Raw genomic sequence first — 17,149 nt, forward strand, 5'->3', positions numbered from 1 at the left:
ATGCGAGAGTTGGGGGATCGAATCCACCAGCAGTCACATGCTGAAGTGTCCCTGGGCAAGACACTGAACCCCTCATAGCCTCTGATGTGTGTCCCATCAGTGTATGAATGTGATAAAGCTCTGATTAGTCTCTTTAGAATGATTTATTCAATTAGCTTTGTAGAGATCTAGCAGAGTGCTGCATGAATGGGTAAATGAGGACATAGATTGTAGTGTAAAGCGCTTTGAGTATCTTGAAATAACATAGAAAGGTGCTATATAAGTACAGTCCATTTACTATTTCCATTTATTGTTATCAATCAGTTCATTTGATTAATAATCAGTTCACTTATTATTATTAATCTGTTCGTATTGAAGAACCGTGGATCTGCTTGGTTTTCTGCTTGGCCTTTTTCAGCCTCTTCTTTTTCCCGTTGAAAACTTTCTGGGGCGTTCACTCAGAACGCGCAACTACGCAGCACACGTCTGTGCATGGTACGCGTAATTACGCAACGCGCAATTACGCTCATGGAGAGCTGAGTGACAAGACATTTTTTGGGCAAGCAGGCACTTCATATGGTGTTCGAATGGACCCAGTGAGGCGAGGACCACATCATGCTTCGCCTTTTAACATACTAGCGGGGGCCTTAAAGGGCGAAGCCTATACGAAATAGAACGTTGGTTACGTACCCCAGATTCTATGAGTATAGGCGTAGTCCTTTAAGCATCGGGCCTCACTGGCTCCTAAATGGCTGAAGAAAAAGCTATTTGGTAGCCGATTACCCACTCTTAACGTAATTTATACGGACCGGGTGGGGCCCACACAACAGGTGGGCGTGGACTAAACTTTTCATTGCGATGCGTTGCATGACAGGCTAAAACCCACTAGCGAGGGCTACGCCTATACTCATAGAATCTGGGGTTACAGTACGTAACCAACGTTTTATAACAGCTGATAAAAATATTCCCAATAAAGCTAGGAAGATTGAACAATATTTTGATTCGATTCTGCCAAGATAAAATTTAATAGATACTCAACAACCTACATTGACATTTTGTAAATATATGCACATTATACATATAGATGTGTATTATAAATATATTGATATAGCATGTACCTAATGTTTACTTTGCAGTAGCAAAAACAGATCCACAAGATAAAATGCATATCTTGATCTTGTTACATTCTGTAGCATTTTGAAAAGCTGATGGAAGTTAAGTAAGGCATTGCTGCATTTACAGTGAGAACAATTAAACAGCTCTGCAATACAGTGCGTTCTGGTTGGTGTACATGCAATAGTGTTATAAACAGGTTTCAAATGTCTGAAAATGCAGAGTAAAAATGGACATCTTAAAGATAAGCATAAGCATGTAGCACAGTTTCTTCTCATATCTTGATCAGGAACTGTTCGGTGACCTCATCCTGTAATCAGTGTTAAGACAAGTGCTTCCACTGTGTGACTTATGAAAGACTCAAGAACCTTTACAATCTGTGACATGAAGAAAGGTGGAAAAACAAGGGATCCAACCTTCACTCAGAAGCGGACACAACCACTAGTTTCTTCGGCGTTGTCAAAGTTGATTCCTTCACACAGGAACTCCTTTGAAAAGAGGACATGGGACCAGCATTTACAAATTAATTTATTGAAGCAGTAGATTTAATTTGTGGCAACTAATTCATTCAACCTTTATTCATACAGGTTAATCCCATTGAGCCTTGGGGACTCATTTACAAGATACCTGAACTAATAGCTTCTCTGGAAGCCTAGGCAATTTAGAAAATTAAACATTTGTGTAAGGTGAAGTAAATTAGCCATATTATTCAGACCTTTCCACTTCTGTCTTGTGTGGTCTGATTGAAAGTGGTCAGCTTTGACTGGACGTCCAGGCAATAACTGCTTTTTGTGTGGGATCACATCGGTTCAGAAGGTGGTCCCACATCAAGGCTCGGGGCAAATTGTGCTCAGACTACCACTGTATGCTGATAAAAGGGGTCCAGACCATTTTCAAAGGAGGTCTGCCTGTATTTAGTGCTGTCCAAATGCATCTGGATCACTCAGGACAAATACAGGTCCTTCTCAAAAAATTAGCATATTGTGATAAAGGTCATTATTTTCCATAATGTAATGATAAAAATGAAACTTTCATATATGTAGTGAACTAAGCCTCAGGTCAAAGTCCTGGCCTTGAGGGCCTTCCTGGAACAAGAACTGTATTTCATTGATTTGAGTCCAGAAACACAAGATTAAGTTCATCCAGAGACTTTCTAAGTGCCCTGCACTGATCAATTGAAAGAACACTCTCTTTTTATTATCATTACTATTTTACAAATGTTTGATAATCAAAGTGTGTTTAGTTCAAACCATTTTTAAATGTTGAAGTGAACTACTCATTTTTAATCAACTGTGAAACAGTATTAGTGATTTTTAATCCTCATGCAAAGTAGAAATCACGTTAAGGTCTGTTACAGAATAATTATGCATTTTCTGATTTTCTGTCTTTGAATGAGCAAGTGTAAGTTGGTCCAAGGTTGGAGTTAAACGCAAACAAGTTGTTGGAACGAACTGTCATGTTTTTAAATCCTCTCAGACGTAAATATAGAGGCTGGCACCTGTTTTCCCCCAACTCGCCTAAATATTCCTCTCGTCTGTCTTTAAAACATTTTCAATCTGTTCCATAACATTCTTGCTGTTTTTCTGACTTCTAGTGACCTCTTACGTCACAAAAACACACCCCTGTCTGGTCGATTTTGACCAATCAGGAACCTCCCAAATGAACCGGAAATAGAACTCTTTAAATGTCGGTACTTCCTGGGGCTTCAGTCGGTTCCAGCTTCAAGCGCCAGCTCCAGTCGAGTGCGGTGGGAGAGAAGTTCAGTTCTGGGAGCAGAACCGAACCGAGAAGTGCTGGAGAAAACAGGAGAATCCCGACATGATCCGCAGTTCTTCTGAGTCTTGTGGGATTTTGACATCTTCCACCTCTGAGTGGAACTCCTGACGGACTTACTCCTCTTGTGAGTCCACCAAGAGGTGAACTTGTGTCGAACAAGTACCGTCACTACTTCGGACGATTCACAGCTGTTCCTACGGAGACGCTGAAAGGGTGCGTTAAATGGAACTTCGTACCAGTGGAGACATCTCCTCCAGGTAAAGAGTTGATTTATACCACCTAAGTGTACCGAGGAAGAAGCTAGGAGTTCACCGGAGAGTGCCGTTCTGATGCCGACACACACATTTCCCTCATCCATCCTTTCTCTCAACTTAAACTTCATTTCCATCTTTAAAACCCTTCTATCTGCTAGAAATCATTCCAGATATTTTCAGAAATGTCTGTTGTACAGCTGGAAGCAAGGGAAACCATCGCCGTATGGTTTCTAATTGTACAGCTTGCTAAATTAGCCATGTTGTTATTTTTCAATTTGCCAAATTAATGTAAATGTGTGATGTTAAACTTTGATTCTGTAAATAAATGACCGCATTCATTTGATGGGTCAAAGAAAATTAACGTCTCACGATACATTTTATTAAATTCAATGCACGACATTATTCAGTCCAGAAAAATGAAAGAATCCGTTTAATTTATGAATATATCACAGTATATGTTCATCTACATATATTTCAGATTCATTGCACACCAACTGAAATATTCCAGGTCTTTAATTGTTTTAATACTGATGATTATGGCATACAGCTCATGAAAACCCAAAATGCCTGTCCCAAAAAATTAGCATATCATGAAAAGGTTTGCTAAACAAGCTATTAACCTAACCATCTGAATCAACGACATAACTCTAAACACCTGCAAAAGATTCCTGAGGCTTTTAAAAACTCCCAGCCTTGTTCATTACTCAAAACCGCAATCATGGGTAAGACTGCCGACCTGACTGCTGTCCAGAAGGCCATCAATGACACCCTCAAGCAAGAGGGTAAGACACAGAAAGAAATTGCTGAACTAATAGGCTGTCCCCAGAGTGCTGTATCAAGGCACTTCAGTGGGAAGTCTGTGGGAAGGGAAAAGTGTGGCAGAAAACGCTGCACAACAAGAAGAGGTGGCCGGACCCTGAGGAGGATTGTGGAGAAGGGCCGATTCCAGACCTTGGGGGACCTGCAGAAGCAGTGGACTGAGTCTGGAGTAGAAACATCCAGAGCCACAATGCAAAGGCGTGTGCAGGAAATGTGCTGCAGGTGCCGCATTCCCCAGGTCAAGCCACTTTTGAACCAGAAACAGCGGCAGAAGCGCCTGACCTGGGCTACAGCGAAGCAGCACTGGACTGTTGCTCAGTGGTCCAAAGTACTTTTTTCGGATGAAAGCAAATTTTGCATGTCATTCGGAAATCAAGGTGCCAGAGTCTGGAGGAAGACTGGGGAGAAGGAAATACCAAAATGCCAGAAGTCCAGTGTGAAGCACCCACAGTCAGTGATGGTCTGGGGTGCCATGTCAGCTGCTGGTGTTGGTCCACTGTGTTTTATCAAGGGCAGGGTCAATGCAGCTTGCTATCAGGAGATTTTGGAGCACTTCATGCTTCCATCTGCTGAAAAGCTTTATGGAGATGAAGATTTCATTTTTCAGCATGACCTGGCACCTGCTCACAGTGCCAAAACCACTGATAAATGGTTTACTGACCATGGTATTACTGTGCTCAATTGGCCTGCCAACTCTCCTGACCTGAACCCCATAGAGAACCTGTGGGATATTGTGAAGAGAAAGTTGAGAGACGCAAGACCCAACACTCTGGATGAACTTAAGGCCGCTATCGAAGCATCCTGGGCCTCCATAACACCTCAGCAGTGCCACAGGCTGATTGCCTCCATGCCACGCCGCATTGAAGCAGTCATTCATGCAAAAGGATTCCCGACCAAGTATTGAGTGCATAACATGATTATTTGAAGGTTGGCGTTTTTTGTATTAAAAACACTTGTCTTTCATTGATGGGATGAAATATGCTAATTTTTTGGGACAGGCATTTTGAGTTTTCATGAGCTGTATGCCATAATCATCAGTATTAAAACAATTAAAGACCTGAAATATTTCAGTTGGTGTGCAATGAATCTGAAATATATGAAAGTTTCATTTTTATCATTACATTATGGAAAATAATGACCTTTATCACAATATGCTAATTTTTTGAGAAGGACCTGTAGTGCCAGGTCTGAAAGGAGACAGTGATTTGTTAAAAATATAGTATAGAATCCTTAAGAGCACCAAAACACCACCAGACTTTAAAAATCTACAACATTTGTTTAATGTATAGTCTGGTGGTTGTCTGGCAGTTATGTTTACTATGAAAGTATTAAAAAGAGGAAGTAACGTCAAACCATTTTGGGTAAATTAATTAAATGCAATTATTTATTAAAATATGAAATCATCAATACATGGCCGTGTGTTCCTGATAAGGCTACTGGTGCAAAAATAAGTTGACAAAAACTTTTACTGCAGAAAGACATTAGAAAATTCTGAAAACTGAAAACTGTAAAAAGATAATAAAAATTAAGAATTTACACAACATATGTATGTTATGCATTTTAGTGCCGTGAGTTGAAGGATGGTAAAGAATGGAAAATGAAAAGTTGGGAACAAATACTAAGTCTCCAAAATACTCACAGACAACTGCTACTTGTCCGAGTCTGTAAGACAGGTTTGGAGAAAGCCGAGAAAGAAAAAGAGATAGAAATGTGGAGAAGAGCAGAAGCACAGTACTCGCACGGCAAGACCAACGATGACACAACGAACACGTGTGGTTCTACTTTTTGATGTAGCAACGTCATTGTCTCTCTCTAACTTGTATGATGATGGTAGAAATTGCAGAATTTGGAAACAAATTATGTTATTTTGAACAAAATCTAGCATAAATTACAATTTATATTTGTTTGTCTTTTGCTAACAGTAAATTTTAATTTCATAATGAGCTTTTGTCAGCAAAGAGTTGGCATGCAGTTGTGCATATTCAAGCTGAAAATTGTGAAATCATGAGGCAAAGACCATGCAAAACAAACAAGGAAGGAGTGGTTCACGATGCACAGCATGCCCTGGGAAAGAAAAGGAGATTCAGGGATGAATTCCATGTACATTAGTTGCAAGATGCATCACTAAGAAGATCCAAAACTGAGACAAGGGAATAAAATACAGGGTTACAGCTGTGGCAGGAGGTGACTGATTACAGCTGATGGTGACAGATTTAGAGGGTTAGCCTGTAACTCTGTCACTAACTTGGCTTTGCGGTCCCTCTGGCATCAGAGCCGATGGCGTGGGGGCGAGCGGTAGCCATGGCTGGTTACCCACGCTGTAGAGCCTGGGCCGCTTCACCTGGTCATGACTGGACAAGGGAGTGTAACTATTCCGGCGATGTATGAGAGCCGAGCCCCTTGGAATGTTACCCTAGTTGGAGGACGAAATACCGCAAGTGTTAAAGGAAATTAGACTGGGGAACATTTGAGACCGAGGGACCCCACACACAGGACACAAACGAAATGCCTGCACAAAACAGGGATTAATAAATAGACAAGGTGGAGCCCTAACTGGACAGATACAGTAAACACCTGCACCAACATAATTCTTTTTACAAAAACATGGGTCTGAAATGAATCAATTTAGTCTTTCAAGTATTCATGTTAAATTTAAATATCAAAATGCAACTAGAGTAAGGATAGTGATTAAATCTGCCAAAGCAATAGGCATGAGCAGCCATAGCCTCTACTGAGATAAGACTAAGGTCGTTTTCACACCAGATAGTCCGGTAGACTCGGTTCGGTTCGGGACCAATATTCATGACCTTTTGTTTACATTTGAGCTGGTGCGTTTGCATTCACACTGCACTGTGCAGTCGAGTCAACCTGTTGAACCAACCTATTCCCCTGCTCGCCTGTGGGGGCGCTGCACCAAGAACTACTGAAAGAAACGACACAAAAACCTCTGAAGACACGTCTTCTTCTTCTGTAAATAAAAATAAAAACGAAGTGGCATCGTTTTAGCAGTTTTAGGAGTTATATTTTGTCATTTTTCAAAAATGGACTTAGCATGAGCAGAAGATGAGACAGAAGACCATGGAGAATATTGTTTTTCCACACAAGGCAGCTGAAGGCTCCATATAAGGTCAGAGCAATGCGTGTTTGTTTACCCTGCGGAGCGGGGTCTGGTCTGTTTGCATTCACACTGTACTCGAACCGTGCTGGAGTTCGTTTCTACCGGACTGAGACCTAGGTTTTAGCCCGGGCCAGAGTTCGCCTTTTTGTTCCGTGACAGAGTCCAATGGTGTGTTCACACCTCCCTAAACGAACCGGACTTTCTAGGAAAACGAGCTAGAGTTCAATTAAAGCGGACTAAACAGGGCTAGTGTGAATGCACCCTAAGGCTCACAGCTCAAATCAAGCAGGTTTTTGAAGGTTAAAGATAAAGGGTGCGAAACAAACCAGGGGCTGTGGACAAGGCATCAAGGAAGCAAAGCCTCAGAGGGGATCCTGAAGCAGCTGCAGTGAAAATGTGCTCAGCTAAATCTCCTATAATGTTTGAATCCAACAAGGCTGCATGTAAACAGAAGCAGCAACATATTTGCATTTGTCGCTTAAACTCACAAGCGGTCGGTCTCGATGAGTGTTTACGGCCTCCACATTCAGAGAAAACATCTCCACTTTACAACCTAGAAGTTCAAAGATCAAATATAATCAGAGTGTGTTCACGTTCGTTGTTGCAACAGTCACATTTCCAGGTGAAGACCTACCGTACGCAACAGGAGTGAGTTTGAGCACCGTGTGCAGGGGGCATTTCATGTATGGAAGATCTTCTGTGGAACGAAGACCGAAGGGGTTTATAATTGGTTTCTTGTGAGATCTGTTGTGTGAATATGTGTTCATCTGACCTGCGCCCTTGTCCAGGAAGTAAGCCAAGAGACAGCGCATGACAGCCTGGTGGCAGATAACCAACACATTGCCCTGCCTCTCCAGCTCCATGATAACTGGCTCCAAACGCTGTACCAGATCCTGGTAGGACTGAGAGGAAACACAAGACAATTTCTTGCACAAGAAACTAACCATTATTCAAATTCAAAAATACTTTATTAATCCCAAAGGGAAATTAAGTGTTGTCTTAGTTAATGATCCTGGTTTCATTCAAGAATTGTTGGATGCTGATAGCTGTGGGCAGGAAGGATCTCCTGCAGTGAAGCCGAAGAATCTGGCCACAGATACTGATCCGTCCACCTGGATCCAGCTTGCTGTCAGATCCAGCGGGCCTCTCGGTCCTCCTGGGCAGCAGGACTGCCCAAATGCCAGCAGAATTCCTCCCTGAGCAATGGTTGCTGCTCCCAGCAGTCTGCTGAGCTCCTTGTCACCATGGACAGACAGCTTAAGGTGCCGGGGTCTCAGTCTTCCCGTTGTCATAAGCCAAGTTTCTCACCAGCTCCAGGATCTCGGTGGTCAGGTACACGAGCACCACTGCCAGGTTGACGGAAATCCACGGCACCTCCTTTTCAACTCATTTGGGATTTGGGGCTGTAGTTGAGGTATTTGAGCTTTTGAGATGTTAATCCGCTGTTCCTGGTTGTTAAAAAAAAAACACCTTGTTGCCATGGTTACGCATCATAACAAATGCCCAAAAGTAAAAAGTTTTCAGTAAAAACCCTTCCAGCTGCACAGCATCCGATACCAGAGGAAGTAATCGTCTGAAAAAGTGATTTACATCCAGAATAAAAGAGGAATTAAAGTTTTCAAAAGCAATAACTCAGAATGAATATAACAGAGCTACTCCAACATGCGGCCACCCCGAGCGGCGCAATTCTAGAACTATGTTGTGAAATGGACTGTTTTAGCATGAACAAGCTGCAGACTAGATAAATTCAGGAAATAATTGGTTGTGAGAATCATTGCTGGTCACCTCTCCTCCTGGGTAACGATAATGGTATTTGTCCTGGTCCCTCATAGAAAACTCTTCTGGGAATGTCTCCTGGATCATTTGATAGGTCATCTCCTCACATACACCCTGGGAAATGACAGCAAAACATTTACTGTCACATTACTGCAAAAGTTACATCATCAACAAAAGATGTTTCAATGAAAATATTAAAAGACAAGTTTCAAGATTGTGCAGAAAAGTAGCCCAATTTTAAAAAATGCCTAAATTTTGAGCCTATACCAGATTAAAAAAAAAAAAAAAAAAAAAAAAAAAGCACATATTGGCGGTAATTATAAGCACCTCACCTGTCCTTGAGAAAACCATAAACGAATTTAAGCGAAATATGACCAAACTACTCTCATTTCATTTTAGCCTTTGGTTGTTGGCCATAACACATCTAGACAAAGTGCTCATTCAGTTTTATATTAATGTTTTATTACTAAACAATCATGACTAGAGAAGATGCTTTATAATAAAATCATATTCTTGTTTGGTATATCAGTAAAGAAAATCATACAGGCAAATATTTGAAGTACATTTATCACAAAAAAGCTGAATGCTTTAATTTTCTTACTGCAAATAAAACTGTTCTTATTTTCTGTGACTGCAAGTTTTTTTTTTCACACTTTTGTTTGTATTTGGGATATTTTGGGATGGAAATTGGTAAAATGATCACATCTAAACTTGCATATTTTCTCAGAATTTTTTGTTGTTGTTCAAAATACAGTTTGTTTCTTCCAAACCAACAAAAAGCATGAAAGCATTAAACCAGTGAGCTGAATGACTATCCACTGACAGCATCAATCTCGTTGAGGATTTTCCACTGCTCATATGGCACTCCGAGCTCTTCGGCCGTCTGGATGGTCCTCCTCAGCTGACTCGTCCACACCTTCAGGTCTGACAGCCTATGCTTGTCGATAAAGTCCCGCAGAGCATGGGCGAACTGGGGATGAGAGACAGAAAAAAGCTTTCTGTTCATCATCAGTGGTATTTCTGCTTCATCATCATCCTGTTTGGGGGAACTGGTAAATGAATAGGTTTGATGAAGCAAAGGTCAAGACTTGGGTATAAACTTCAGTTAAGTTTTATCCACTTTCCCATCTATAGACTCTGGTATGCAGTTCAGAAGAGGAGGATTACAAAGGGGAGAGAAAGGTATCGTACCTGTTTCCCCCGAGGAGAAAGTTCAGAGTCTCCTCCGATGCGTCCCTGGACATTGTGGTTGCTCTCCCCATGTCGACACAGGTAGATGGAGTGGGAGTGCACCTGTATGTTCATGAGGTAGTAAACTATTTTGCTCTGAATGTAGTCCTGCACCCGGTTCACCAGAAAACGCTGTCCCACGTTGATCACCTTGATAAAGGAGAGGTCCCTGTAGGAGCCAATGAAATGTGTTTATTGTCACCATCTAGTGTTTCTCTTCTGTAATGTCAGCGATAATGGTGCTTAAAATAAAGTTATAGCAGGGGTCTGCAAACTTTGTGATAAAAAGAGCTACCACTTTGCTTACTAATTATGATGTCTGGAGCTGCAAAACCTGCTACAACTGTGTATGGTCCACTGGTGGCACATGGGCCAATACAAGTCTGTTGGAGATGGCTTTTCCAGCCAGTGGGAGTGATATTATAAAATAAAAGTCTTACTATTATTAACATTTATTGATAGTTTTACATTTTATTACAAAATAAAAGACCAGATTCATGTAAAGAAAGAAAAAAATATATAATTTTTAAGAATTTTATAAAAATTCAAACATGGAACTCAGCAGGTCGATTGGAGTTCTCTTAATTGTTGAAGAATTAAGTATCCTACTTAAAGCATGATGTTAAAAACAGTATAAAATTAGGCCAGTTTGTTGGATATCCAACTACATTTTGGATGTAGTTGCCGCAGCCGGTTCCTGGTAGATTAGGGCGCTGGTTCCCACATCCGTGCCCATCACCAGAGCGGAGGGGTTTTCACCGAGCAGAAATTCCCTCAGTGCCCCAGGGAGCCGAGCCTTGACGGAGGTTTTTTTTTTTTTCGGAGCAAGATGTCCAGGTTGGACCAGCGTCCCTCACCTCTGGATAAGCATAACCAGACGGTGACGTCGCTCTCCAACTGAGCTCACCAGCTTGCGTTCCAGGCGGCCGCAGCGAACAACACGTTACGCTGTTGGCGTACAACATCCATGAGGTGGGAGGAGACGTGCCTCTGCAAGGCAGCTGACATCATCCTCAACCGGTGCGCCTCTTTGTTGTCTGCTGGTCTTGCATCGCAGCCGGAGGACGAGGTTTCCCAGAGGTTCTTCTGGCCCGTCACTCCACCTCCGTCTCGGAGGAGCTGCAGAAAGCTTTTTGTTGGAGGGCCAAAACCAACGAGGGATCATTTTCAAGATGTTCCACGGTTGCACAATGCTTCCCCACTCTGCTACGCCAGCCTCACCTGTCAGACATCCCTAGCACCCAGAAGTCAGTTTTTCCCGGAGATCACCAGCAGGTGGCGTCCTAGGACAACAAACCGCAGAGCTTAGGGAGAGCTGACTGAATGACGGTTTGTGGGATGTGTGTGAAGATGACACGAATGTGGGAAATAACATCATTTTATGACAAAAGTGTCTTTTAGCCAGTCTGTCAGCTCGGATGACCTGACAGCTCCGTCACACACACTCCACACAAATGAGCCGCTGGCCTTTTAAAGGTTCTTTCAATCACTGTCGCTCCAAACAAGGCGAGACGCCTGCATAACACAACAGTCATAAGTGAGTGTGGCCCCCACAATGAGTCTCAGTGGAATAACTCGTTTTTCAGCCAAGCTGCACACCCCTCACAAGCGGTGCCAACGCGCGCTCCCGTGGCGCGAGCAGTCTTCACCCATACGGCGCTGCGTTATGAGGGTGCGCACGCAGCTTCTCAGCGCCCGCCGCTCACGTCAACGTAAACGTGAGATCGCTATACGAGCCCAGTAACGTATCTCGCTCTCGGCAGGAGCGACACGCATCTCACTGCAGTGGTGTCAAACACACGCTCCCGTGGCGTCAAAAGTTTTTCACACGCCTCACAGCAGCTCCTTTCATTCATCCTCGAAGAAGGCTTTCTAAAATAACACTGCAGTTCGATGAATCACTCAAAAGCTCACGTGATTCGCAGCTAAGAATGAACGTGTTCTGCAGACTGAGTCCAGTGGTAAACCTCGCCCTCAACCGGCGCCGCGCGCTGTTTCCTGACCGCACCAGTGTCAAACGCGCGCCCCCGCGACAATCCTCGCCTAAGACACCGCGTCGACAAGGGTGTACACACACGACTCTTCAGCGCACATCGGCTCACATCAACGTAGATGCAAGCCCACAGCCTGAGCACGGCACGGAAATGTTTTTCAGAGCCTTTTTCATAAAAGTCTCCCCATGAGTGTGCGGAGCGCGTCTTTGCGACACATGACAGCGGTGGAGGGGTGAGGCATTACGTACCACGTAACGCACACCTGCTCCCCGAGCGTTATGCAGAGCGGCAGCACGGATATGAGCCGCAGCCTGAGCGCTGCACCCACAGTAAGCGGACGTTACGCGGAGTGGCAACGAGCACGCGCTCCAGACGGATAGATGAACCATTATCAGCAGGGGATTCACGCTGCAGTACAGCTCAAAACCCCCGTTCGGAGGAACTCTAGAGATGTTTTCTGTCATCTCTAGAACAGATTTCGTCCCCCCTCGCAGAAGCTCAGGAAATTCTGATTAAAATGTAATTTCCAGGGTCCCAGAAGGAGAGGAAAACACAGGGTTCCACTCTCGTTACTCCCTGGCCCCAATGGACCGGAAAGATGAGATTTATCCTAGATTTGTCAATTTTGAACTGTGAGACAACATTCCCATGAAAATGCGTCAAGCCGCTCGGCAGCCGCCACACAAAGCAGGGAGGAGAATTCTGCTTTATCTGGACATCTGTTGCTGCTGACCAATTTCTCCAGACAGGTGGCAGCAGTGCAACTCACGTGAAACCGGCTGAGTGATATCAGCTGTTTTCCGTCAGCAGACCTATGTCACACATGTCAGACTTCACAGAGGCACATACATTTAACGAGCTGTCGGGACGCTGTGGTCCCCCACACAGCAGCCCATATAAATGTTTTTAGAGTGTCGCACGGGTTTTGAATGTGATTCAACACTTTGCTTCTGTGCTGCGGAATCATCAGGTTTTTGATTCACACAGACAGCAAGTGATTGTTGCATACATAACTGGCAGGAGGTGTATGCGCTCCACCCAAATGTTCCACATTGGGAGACAGATGCTGTGTGGGGCACTCAAATCTGCTCTCCATCAGAGCAGTGTACATCTCCAGTGTTCTGAACAGGGGGCGGATGTGATGTCCAAGGACGTTTTGCGTCACAGGGACCGAGACCCTCCATCCAGAGCTGATGGCTCAGACACGGCAGAAATCGTACGAGCGGCTGTGGACCTGTTTGCAACACGAGAGAACGCTCAATGTCAACTATGGTTCTCACTGAGCCCATGGGACGAACCACCGCTAGGGACAAAATGCTTCTTCACTTTCCTTCACTCCCTTTGATATCATGGTTTCTGAACCGAGCTCAGGAGGAGGGACTGAAAGCTCTTCTGTCCCGAGCGCGTGAACGCATCATGGTTCCCAGTTCTATGACACCTGTTATCGAGGCGCTCGTGGAATCTGCCATGGAGGGAGGACGCTCTCTTCCAGGCGGGAGGAGCGATCAAGAATTACCCAGAATAGGCCAGCACCTTTGGGTCTGGCCACTGAGTGGATCCACTTAGAGAGGATGGGTCTCTCTCAAGATGTAGTGCGTACGATTCAGGATTCACGGGCTGTATCCACCACAGCGCTGTTCACATCAAGTGGACAGCCTTTCAGCGCTGCTGTACAGAGAAAGGTGTAGAGGCCACTTCATGTCCACTAGGTGGTGTGCCGTCCTTTCTGCAACAGCTGATGGACAGAAATCTGGCGTTCAGCACGATTAAAACGTATGCTGCAGCCATCTCTTCCTGTCACGAAGGTTTCGGGGACAGAACAGCTTTTAATCATCCGCTGATGAAGTGTTTTTTAAAAGGTGTAAAGAGAAAGGTGTAGAGGCCACCTCATGTCCACTAGGTGGCGTGTTGTCCTTTCTGCAGCAGCTGATGGACAGAAATCTGGCGTTCAGCACGAGTAAACGTATGCTGCAGCCATCTCTTCCTGTCACAAAGTTTTCGGGGACAGAACAGCTTTTAATCATTTGCTGATGTAATGTTTTTTAAAAGGTGTATAGAGAAAGGTGTAGAGGCCACCTCATGTCCTCTAGGCGGTGTGCTGTCTTTTCTGCAGCAACTGATGTACAGAAATTTGGTGTTCAGCACGATTGAAACATATGCTGCAGCCATCTCTTCTTGTCACAAAGGTTTTCGGAGACAGAACAGTTTTTAATCATCCGCTGATGAAGCGTTTTTTTAAAAGGTGTACAGAGACGCAGGCCTGTTTCACGCCCACTTGTTCCACAGTGGGACTTAACGCTGGTCCTGCAAGCCCTGATCTAAGTTTCATCTGAGCTACTGAATCAGGTTTCCAATTAAATTCTGTCTCTTTAAACAGCCCTGTTGTTGGCTTTTACATCCGCTAAGAGGGTGAGTGATTTATCTGCCCTCTCTGTCGCTCCGTCATGTCTTGGAATTCAGGCTGATGGCAGCTCAGCTGATCTAAGACTGAATCCAGCTTTATGCCTAAAACATCATGAGCTCTTTTAAATCAAGAGCGATATCGTTGGAGGGGTGGGCGTGGACTAAATTTTTCAGTGTAATGCTCTACATGACGGCATAAACCCACTAAGCGACAGCCTTAAAGGGCTACGCCTATATTCATAGAATCTGGGGTTACAGTACGTAACCAACGTTTTATGTCTTGTATTTACCGGTATACTATCCATCACATATTTAAGAATGACAGGAAGTCTGCTAAAACTAGCCATTTTCATTGTTGGCAATCATTTAAATAAAATTCAGTTTTATTTTAGTTTTGGTCAAAGCCTGAAGGAGCCTCTGCAGAGGGACCAAAGAGCCACATGTGGCCCCAGAGCCGCACTTTGCAAACCCCTGACCTATAGTGAAGGAGGACCAGTAATACTGTATGTTTACGGTTAATGTAAAAAAAAAAAAGGTGTGATTTCATGAATTCTTACTTGTCATAGTCATCAGGGTCTAACAGCTGATAAGTGACCTTGTAGCACTCAATGCGTTTCAGGAAGTCCTCCATCACTCTCTCTCTGTGGTTTTCAGGATAGTCCGGACTGGAAACTTTTACTTCCTGCAGCAGACGTTCAAAGGCTGTGAACACGCAGGGCACTCCCTGCTCTCACTGAGTGTTATTAGATTAGGAATCTACAGTATAAAGATGAAAGGAAGCAGCTGAGATCAAATCATACCAGAATATTTGCAGCGATGACATCTGGATCGTCACACACCGACTCGACAAAGAACACCTAAAACAAAAGTTTAATTATTCCTGGGATAAAGAACTACGTCAGTACATTTGTTCATTAAAAGAGGTATAGATAGGTTTATTACTTAAACGCCAAGGAGAACAGATGACATAATACTGTTTAACCTTGAAGGCGTTCTCCTTCACAAAATCCTGGATTAGATCCCGTCGTTCTCTCGTTGTGTTTGTTGCATCAAAAACCTGAAACGAGAGCAAAATGAGAAATGTTTCTTAGGATGTGGCCGCATTAAGGCCTCTGTTCGAGGTATTTTACAAAAGTTCAAAACAAGTCAGATGCTCATAAAATATATAAAAAGATGACTCACTGCAATTTGACCCCCCTCCTCCATCAGGTACTCCTTCACATCCTGCAGAGCCACCAGAGCACACTGCCTGCAAGGGAGGCAGAACACAATCACTGGTCTTCCACAGGCACTGGATAACATCTTCTTTATGAATAATCTGACAAAAAAGGTGCTTTGTGAAGTGAATACAGTTATAATGTCTGCTCAGGCTTGGGCAAACGCTGACGATAAACCCAAAACATTCAGAATTGTTGAAGGCAAAAACTGAAGCACTAAAATCCCAAACATTTTTCCTGTTCCCTGTTTGCTCCTGGCTGGAGAGCCGTACTACACCCTTCAGCTTGAGAGTGACAGCGGCAGCTTGTTTCATATCTGGGTCACAATTCAGCAGAGGGACGCTGTCAAGGGCCGGTCATATTGTCATGATAGTCAAGCTTATTAAGAACTCCATTTCAATTACTCTACCATCAGATAAAACCACGAGGGAAGAAGGCCTTGTTTCTTCTGGGTAATCTTTGTGGAGAACTCAGCACATTAAAAACACAAAATAATTTGTCACGTGCCTGTGTGTGTATCGGTATAAGGTGGCACAAACACTTGGCTGACCATGGCTGAATATTGACTTGTGGCCAAAACCCCCAAACAGCTTAGTCACTGTTGCAGTAGAAGAGTCTGATAAAATGATTTCTGTACAAAACTGCATACTCAAACGGCAAAGATGTAGTTTTTCTGACCACCACATAGATCAATATATTTTACAGAGGCTGAAGAGACAAGTACAAACACATGAGTGGAACTTACTTTCTTATTTTCATGGCTTCTTCGTTGTCGTGGCGAAAGAAATCGTAGGACTTGTAAGCTCTGACTGCCTCTCTGCGGTACACGCCTAAGTTAAAGACTGTAAATACAGACAGACACTCACGGTGGTGACAGCTTTTATTGTGAAAAGCTGCTAGTGTGACATTTTTTTTTTTTTAGATAATTAGATTATTTAAAGTAACATTGACAAAGCCTTTTACTTAATTATAAATGTATTAAACTCTGAAAATTTCAGCATATATAATGCTACACATGCATGTCCCCCCCACCCCACACACACACAGTAAAGTGAGTGGTTTCTTGACCGTTTAAATTAAAAAAAATAAAACACTACTCCCTGTTCACAATCTTTTTATGAAATAAGTCAAACTGCTCTGATAAATGTCATTAGTTTCTGCAGACATCAGTTTCTGCTTGATCCGTGAATAACGAGCAAAGATCCAAATCAGCGGCCAGATTTAAAATATTGTTATTTAGCTGCTAAATAATAACTACACAATAAACTGTGCATTTAGCCAAAGCTGTAAAATCACTTTTAAAACAAATAGCAAACATGAGGGAGATACAAATATATGCAGGATGTAGAATTTATTTACAAAAATGGAAAACATGCAGGAAAACACTGGATATTTAAAAAAAAATAATAATAATAAGTGTGTTAAAACAAACACACACACACACACACACACACACACACACACACACAC

General features: G+C 43.3%; 1 protein-coding gene across 1 annotated transcript in view; it reads right to left on the minus strand.

Moving 5' to 3' along the window:
- Positions 1 to 1,440: 1,440 nt before the first annotated feature.
- The window catches only part of pfkfb2b (6-phosphofructo-2-kinase/fructose-2,6-biphosphatase 2b), a 23,039-nt gene continuing 7,330 nt past the window's right edge, over positions 1,441 to 17,149 (minus strand). The window contains exons 4-17 of the mRNA XM_037679316.1: positions 16,425 to 16,521; positions 15,645 to 15,711; positions 15,445 to 15,519; positions 15,263 to 15,319; positions 15,020 to 15,144; positions 10,027 to 10,234; positions 9,659 to 9,805; positions 8,845 to 8,949; positions 7,832 to 7,961; positions 7,694 to 7,756; positions 7,548 to 7,612; positions 6,187 to 6,354; positions 5,581 to 5,603; positions 1,441 to 1,580 (exon numbers count right to left, since the gene is read on the minus strand). Coding sequence (XP_037535244.1) covers positions 1,511 to 1,580; positions 5,581 to 5,603; positions 6,187 to 6,354; positions 7,548 to 7,612; positions 7,694 to 7,756; positions 7,832 to 7,961; positions 8,845 to 8,949; positions 9,659 to 9,805; positions 10,027 to 10,234; positions 15,020 to 15,144; positions 15,263 to 15,319; positions 15,445 to 15,519; positions 15,645 to 15,711; positions 16,425 to 16,521 — 1,400 coding nt within the window. The 3' untranslated portion in view covers positions 1,441 to 1,510. The remainder of the gene's footprint in view (positions 1,581 to 5,580; positions 5,604 to 6,186; positions 6,355 to 7,547; positions 7,613 to 7,693; positions 7,757 to 7,831; positions 7,962 to 8,844; positions 8,950 to 9,658; positions 9,806 to 10,026; positions 10,235 to 15,019; positions 15,145 to 15,262; positions 15,320 to 15,444; positions 15,520 to 15,644; positions 15,712 to 16,424; positions 16,522 to 17,149) is intronic.

The sequence above is a fragment of the Nematolebias whitei genome, chromosome 7, assembly GCF_014905685.2.
Source record: "Nematolebias whitei isolate Nwh7 chromosome 7, NemWhi1, whole genome shotgun sequence".
Classification (NCBI taxonomy): domain Eukaryota; kingdom Metazoa; phylum Chordata; class Actinopteri; order Cyprinodontiformes; family Rivulidae; genus Nematolebias; species Nematolebias whitei.